This window comes from Ornithorhynchus anatinus, chromosome 7, assembly GCF_004115215.2.
Source record: "Ornithorhynchus anatinus isolate Pmale09 chromosome 7, mOrnAna1.pri.v4, whole genome shotgun sequence".
Lineage (NCBI taxonomy): Eukaryota > Metazoa > Chordata > Mammalia > Monotremata > Ornithorhynchidae > Ornithorhynchus > Ornithorhynchus anatinus.
This window is the reverse complement of record NC_041734.1, coordinates 41,275,780-41,283,336: the sequence shown is the minus strand read 5'-3', so window position 1 is coordinate 41,283,336 and position 7,557 is coordinate 41,275,780. Positions and strand designations below refer to the sequence as shown.

The 7,557-nt window shown below is 44.9% G+C and overlaps 1 protein-coding gene across 2 annotated transcripts in view; it reads right to left on the bottom strand.

Moving 5' to 3' along the window:
* Nucleotides 1-237: 237 nt before the first annotated feature.
* The window catches only part of ITGB2 (integrin subunit beta 2), a 69,284-nt gene continuing 61,964 nt past the window's right edge, over nucleotides 238-7,557 (bottom strand). For both annotated transcript variants that reach the window (XM_029069108.2, XM_029069109.2), the window contains exons 15-16: nucleotides 3,965-4,131; nucleotides 238-417 (exon numbers count right to left, since the gene is read on the bottom strand). In XM_029069108.2, coding sequence (XP_028924941.1) covers nucleotides 355-417; nucleotides 3,965-4,131 — 230 coding nt within the window. In that variant the 3' untranslated portion in view covers nucleotides 238-354. The remainder of the gene's footprint in view (nucleotides 418-3,964; nucleotides 4,132-7,557) is intronic.

Here is a 7,557-nt window from a genome sequence, read left to right as displayed (position 1 = left end):
TGATATCTAAAATAGGAAAGGAGAACGGAGGGAAGAGACAACTCCTGAAACATGTGGATTTTTAGCTAGGATAAGACTATGAGACTGATCAAAGATTCAGGTGAAAGAGAAACGGATGTTTGCGGAAACCCAGAGTTTCTATCCAGTACAGATATGTGGCCGCTTTCTCAAATCCTCATTTCCAGAACTAACCAGAATCATTAACGGGGAGAAACAGATGGAGATTCAAGTCAGACGGTAAGAACAGGCCTGGTCTGTTTTTAGGGAGTGTGAAATTAATGGGTCAGGGTCAGAATTTTGGGTGGTGCAGAAGATGATCTTATTTCTCCTCAGTTCTTCATCCCGCCGTTTCATTTAATTCTCGGTAAACCTGGGATTCATAACAGTGGTAGTTGCGCTCTTGAAAAGGGGATTATCCTAGGAAGAAATGGAGTATGTGTATTGTCAGAGAAGAAAACATTTTTCAGAAAGAGAGGTCAGTCAATCAATCAATCATACCAGGGATTGAGATTGCGAGCCCTTTGTGGGACAGGGACTGTGTCCAACCTGATTAATAATAATAATAAATAATGTTGGTATTTGTTAAGCGCTTATTATGTGCAGAGCAGATACAGAGTCATCAGGTTGTCCCACGTGAGGCTCACAGTTAATCCCCATTTTACAGATGAGGTAACTGAGGCACAGATAAGTGAAGTGACTTGCCCACAGTCACACAGCTGACAAGCGGCAGAGCCGGGAGTCAAACCCATGACCTCAGACTCCGAAGCCCAGGCTCTTTCCACTGATTCACGCTGCTTCTCTTGTATCCACCCCAGTGCCTGGCACATATTAAGTGCTTAACAAGTGTCACAATTATTATCTCGCCCCCCCACACCCAAAGCCAAATGGTAAGCCAGTTATGGGCAAGGATTTTCTCTCTATATTGCTGAATTGTACTTTCCAAGCGCTTACTGCAGTGCTCTGCACACAGTAAGCACTCAATAAATACGTTTGGATGAATGAATTGATTAGTGCTTACTGTGTATTAAGCGCTTTCTAGTCTATTGTTTTATTGTAGCTGGGGAATATGTCTACCAACTCTGTTGTACTGTACTCTCCTAAGCGCTTGATACAGTCCTTTGCTGATTCATAATGTTTTTCTGTCAGGGAGAGAACTTAGGTGATGGTACAGGCTCAGATCTGGGGCTTTCACTATTGGCAGAGAATGGCTGATGAACTATTCAAGCCCTGTTGGAGATGGAAGTGAACCTAGGACTAAAAACAAAAGTAGGAAGCTTATTCTACCCCCTTCTGAGAACTCTGTTTCCCAGAATTCATTCAATTGTATTTACTGAGTGCTCACTATGTGCAGAGCACTGAACTAAGCACTTGGATGTCTTGGGAGGGTGGAATGTATTGGAAGTCAATCAACAAACTGAGTTGAGCTTTGAATTTCAGAAGAGGAGGGGCTTCTGTTTATTCAGCCCTCTGGATTGTTCAGCAGCAAATATCAAATGTAGAACCATAAGTACTAATTGTCAGATCCAAGGAAGACTGTATATTTAAAAAACTCTGTATGCTTGTGAACTCTTCTTCCAGAATAAGAATATGAAAGCAAAGACACGTGGTATATGCTGAGAGCAATGATCCGTCCAAACCAGCATGCTTTCTCAAGTAGTAACAAAAAGGAATGCTTTGTTTTTTTATGGTATTTGTTAAGTGCTTACTCTGTGCCAGGCGCTGTACTAATTGCCGGGGAAAATACAAGCTAATCAGCCATGTGGGGCTCACAGTTTTTCTTCCCATTTTACAGATGAAATGACTGAGGCACAGAGAAGTTAAGTGACTTGCCCAAAGTCATACAGCAGACAAGCGACAGAGACAGAATTAGCACTCATGCCCTTCCGAGTCCCAGGCCCATGCCCTATCCACTAGGCACACTGCTCCTCAGCTTGGAGGTCATTATCTAACTGATGGTTTAAAGATATGCCTTGTAGCAGCTCAGATTTTTCATCCCATATCCTAACTGAATAATGGTTAGTCTTTCTAGCTGCTGTTCCCTGGTAATTCAAGAAAAAAACCCCTCACTTTTGCCAGAAATACGGCATTTTCTATGGTGGCATATTGAAATATATACCTATACTAGCCTTCCAGCTCTTTTTGGACCAGGTTGGAAAAGTGGTGTTCCACAAATAGATGTATCACAACTTTGGTCATTGAAATTATTATTTTTGGCCTGGATTTCTCAGATAATTGTCACTTAGTAAAACTGGCCTTAAGAGGCAGAGGAAAGGAATAAATTAGATTAAGGCCTGGGATTATTTGCTCTTCAGAACAAGGCTTTTGCTATCTTCTACTTTCTTCAAATCATAAACAAGGGTAATTTGGACCTTTGTGGTTTAATTACAGGGTCTGGCTGTTCGCTGGAATAGTAGGAAAATCCCGGTGGGCTAGTACTTGTGGGACATGTTGACCACATCTGGCTATGTGCTTTCCTAGAGCAAGTAAAAAGTCATTCAGCGACAGGTACCGCTGCATGTTAGAGGATGGAAATCTAAGATCTTCCACTCCTTGAACCCCCTTAACACCTCAATCATCCAACTGTATTTACTGAGCGCTTACTATGTGCAGAGCTCTGTCCTAAGCCCTTGGGAGAGTGCAGTAAAACAGAGTTAGATGACATATTCCCTGTTCCCTATCAAAAAAGATTCTAGCCAGAGGAGCCAAGGTCTCCAGTTTGGAGTGAATCCTTTTTTGGCCCCTTAATATCTGGATTTGTTCCCAACCTTAATTAAGATACTAAGAGAAGCAGCATGCCTAGAGGATAGAGCCTGGCCCTCGGAGTCAGAAGGACCTGAGTTCTAATCCAGGCTCTGCCACTAGTCTGCTGTGTGATCTTGGAAAGTCACTTAACTTCTCTGTGCCTCAGTTACCTCATCTGTAAAATGGAGATTGAGGCTGTGAGCCCCATGTGGGACAGGGACTGTGTCCAACCTGATTTGCTTGTATCTACCTCAGCGCTTAGTACAGTGCCTGGCACATAGTAAGCACTTAACAAATATCACAATTATTATTATTATTATAAAAAAACAAGGAACCATCAAGACTATGAGTTCCAAAACTTATGAAGTTCTCATTTATGTCACGAGCTAAATTTAGACGGTTCGTCCATTACGTAGGTGGTCAGACCTCATGAACAGAAGAGCCACAGACCCAAAGGATGGTGGAGCCGACCAGAGCAGAGCAGAGCAGTGGTTAGCAAGCCTTCCCTTGAAGGTGAGAAGGAGAGGCAGCAGCGATGATGAATAAGAGAGGCCCAAACCCTATACCCTTCTCTGGACTCAACCCCCCAGAACGTATGTACACATCTGTAATTTATTTATTAATTTATCCATATTAATCTGTCTCCCCCTCTAGACTGCAAGCTTGGTATGGGCAAGGAATGTGCTTGTTTATTGTTTTTCTATACTCTCCCAAGTTCTTAGTACAGTAAGCGCTCAATAAATATGATTGAATGAAAAAACAAACATTCATGTCTGCCTCCCCCTCAAAACTATAAGCTCGTTTTGGGCAAGGAACGTGTCTACCGACTCTGTTGTGTTGTACTCTCCCAGTCGCCTATAGAGTGCTTGGCACAAAGTAAGCACTCAATAAATATGACCGGTTGATTGATTGATTGACCGAAGTGGGTGAGAACAGTCCACTGCGGGGGTGAGAAGCGAGCCAAAGTGTATGTTTCCCACTAGACGCCCAGCAAGGGAAGACGAGCCTCCACAAGTGGCTTGTGAGCCGCACTGTGGTTTCCCTGGACGTAAGGAAACTAACTCCCAGGACAGTTTCGGAAATACGCCCTAACACCAGAGTTCAATTTCTCTGTGAGACCCAGAAATCGGAACAAGCACCCAGCGGAAACTTCTCTCTCGGTCGACGCTCAGCATCCTACCCCACCCTCCCTTCCCAAAGCAAAAAAGGAAGGATCACTTACAGTGTTCCACTGGGACTTCAACTTCTCCTTCTCAAATCTTTTGTACTCCCGGAGGTCATTAAAGTGGGTCACTGCTTTCCAGATGGCAAGCAACAACAAGCCGATCAATACCACTCCGGCCACCGTGCCACCCACAATAGTACCAATGTTTGGCCCCGCGATGCATTCTGAGGATCAGAAACAGAAATATCCCGAATCTTCCCGAACACAGATCCAGCTAGCTAGTTTTTCAGCAGCATGACTTAATGGATTGAGCTTGGGCCCTAGAGTCCGAAGGACCTGGGTTCTAATCCCTGCTCTGCCACATATCTGAAGTGAGGCTCTGAGCAAATCACTTAGCTTCTCTGGGTCTCTTCTGTAAAATGGGGATTAAGAGTGTAAGCCCCATGTAGGACAGGGACCGTGTCCAATCCGATTAATCTATATCTACCCCAGAGCTTAGAATGGGGCTTGGCACATAGTAAGCCCTTACCGAGTATCATGATTACCATAATTATTACTATTAAATGCTCGTGGAAGTTCATTTTTCAGTCATGCTGGCACACACGCGTAAAAGAGCACCATTTCAGACAGAAAGGACAGAGAGAAGAGTGATATTAGTAGCCTACAAGCTAGGGGAGAAGACAGATATTAAAATAAATACAGGTAGGGGAAGAAGAGAGTATAAGGATATGTACATAAGTGCTATGAGAGTCGGGTACCGATCCCAGTGTATAGGTAAGGCAGTAGAGAGGGAAAATAGGGCCAGGAGGTGAGAGGTTAGCACTTACAACAGTGCTCTGCACACAGTAAGCGCTTAATAAGCACGAATGAACGAATGAATAGGTGAGGCATAGAGAGGGAGGTTAGGGTGAGAAGAGAAGTTAGTCACAGGTCACACAAAGGGGCAAAAGAATAAGAAGAGTGAGGCAGGGTGACAAAGACAAACCACTCAAGAAACATCAGCTGCACTGTATTTGGAGATCTGAATTTCCCATATAATTTGCTCGTTCAGCTCCAGTCATTATACCTTTTCTCTTCTATTCCAGAAAATAAAATAATGAGTCCCATTTTTTTTAATTTCAGAGGGATCCTAGTGAAGATTAAACTGAATCTGTAAAATCTTTAAAATTCCTTGGAAATAAACAATACAGGTGCCAACATTTTGAGCTCTGTGGGGAAAACTAGTGACGAGGGCAGCTTCAAGGGGTGGAACAATTAGTCCCACGCTTGGTGACCTTCCCAGAATAACCCAAATAATTACACTCAGGGCCAGAGACTTTTAATTATCATTATTATTTTTATGGTTTTTGTTAAGTGCTTACAGTGTGCCAGGCCCTGTACTAAGCGCTGGGGTAGATACAGGAGAATCCAGCTGGATATAATCCGTGTCCCACATGTGGCTCACAGACTTAATCCCCATTTTACAGTTGAGGTAACTGGCACAGAGAAGATAAGTGACTCACCCACGGTCACACAGCAAACAAGAGCCAGAGCTGGGATTATAGCTCAGGTCCCAGAGTCTCTTGACTCCAACACCAATGAGTGTTCTAATCAATCCATCAGTGGTATTTATTGAGTTCTTATTGGATACAGAACCCTGCAATAAATAACAATAATAACAATAATAATAGTGGTATTTGGCAAGCGTTTAGTTTGTGCCAAGCATTGTAAGGCAGATGCAAGATAATCAGGTCAGACACAGTACTAAGCACCTTGGAAAGTACAAGACAGTAGAGGAGGTAGACATGATCACTGCCCTCAAAGAACTGGTAATAATAACAGTAATAATAATTGTGGTATTTGTTAAGTGCTTACTATGTGCCAGGCACTGTACTAAGCACTGGGGTAGATACAGGTAATCAGGTTAGATACAGTCCCTGTCCTATATGGGGCTCACAGTCTTCATCCCCATTTTACAGGTGAGGGAAGTGAGGCACAGAGAAGTTAAATTACTTGCCCAAGGTCACAGAGCAGACATGTGGCAGAACTGGGATTAGAACCCATGGCCTCTGACTTCCAGGCCTGTGCTCTTTAGGGGAGACAGACATTCAAATTCATTCATTCAATAGCATTTATTGAACGCTTACTATGTGCAGAACACTGTACTAAGCACTTGGAATGTACAATTCGGCAACAGATAGAGACAATCCCTGCCCAGTGATGGGCTTACAGTCTAAACGGGGGAGACAGCAAAGCAAAACAGAACAAAACAAAAACGACAGCATCATCAAGATAAATAAAATCAAGGAGATATACACCTCATTAACAAAATAAATAGGGTGATAAAATAATATATACAAATGAGCACAGTGCTGAGGGGAGGGGAAAGGGGAGAAGCAGAGGGAAAGGGGGATTCAGTCTGGGAAGACCTCTTGGAGGAGGTGAGCTCTCAGTAGGGCTTTGAAGAGGGGAAGAGAGTTAGTTTGGCGGAGGTGAGGAGGGAGGGCATTCCGGCACAGCGGTAGGACGTGGGCCAGGGGTCGACGGGGGACAGTGAGGAGGTGAGTGGCAGAGGAGAGGAGTGTACGGGGTAGACAGTAGAAAGAGAGAAGGGAGGTGAGGTAGGAGGGGACAAGGGGATGGAGAGTTTTGAAGCCCAGAGTGAGGAGTTTTTGTTTCATGTGAGGGTTGATAGGCAACCGCTGGAGGGTTTTGAGGAGGGGAGTGACATGCCCAGAGCGTTTCTGTAGGAAGATGATCCGGGCAGCGGAATGAAGAATAGACTGGAGTGGGGAGAGACAGGAGGAAGGGACATCAAAGAGGAGGCTGACACAATAATTCAGTTGGGATATGATGAGATCTTGTACCAGTACGGTAGCAGTTTGGGAGGAGAAGAAAGGGAAGATCTTGGCGATACTGTGCAGGTGAGACTGGCAGGCGTTGGTGATGGATTGGATGTGTGGGGTGAATGAGAGAGCTGAGTTAAGGACGACACCAAGGTTGCGGGCCCGTGAGACGGGAGGGATGGTCGTGCCGTCCACGGTGACGGGGAAGACGGGGAGAGGACAGAGTTTGTGAGGGAAGATGAGGAGCTCAGTTTTGGACATGTTGAGTTTTAGGTGGCGGGCAGACATCTAGGTGGAGACATCCTGGAGACAGGAGGAGATACGAGCCTGGAGGGAGGGGGAGAGAATGGGGAGGAGATGTAGATTTTGGTGTCATCTGCGTAGAGATGATAGTTGAAGCCGTGGGAGCGAATGAGTTCACCAAGGGAGTGAGTATAGATGGAGAAAAGAAGAGAGCCAAGAACTGACTCTTGAGGAACCCTAACAGTTAGAGGATGGGAGGGGGAGGAGGTGCCCGCGAAGGAGACCGAGAATGACCGGCCGGAGAGATAAGAGGAGAACCGGGAGAGGACGGAGTCCGTGAAGCCAAGGTGAGATAAGGTGTGGAGGAGAAGGGGATGGTAGACAGTGTCAAAGGCAGCTGAGAGGTCGAGGAGGATTAGGATAGAGTAGGAACCATTGGATTTGGCAAGAAGGAGGTCATGGGTGACTTTTGAGAGAGCAGTCTCGGTGGAGTGGAGGGGACAGATTCAAATAAATTACAGAGAGGGGAAACTGCAGAGTATGAGGCTATGTACATTCATTCATTCATTCAGTTGTTTTTAT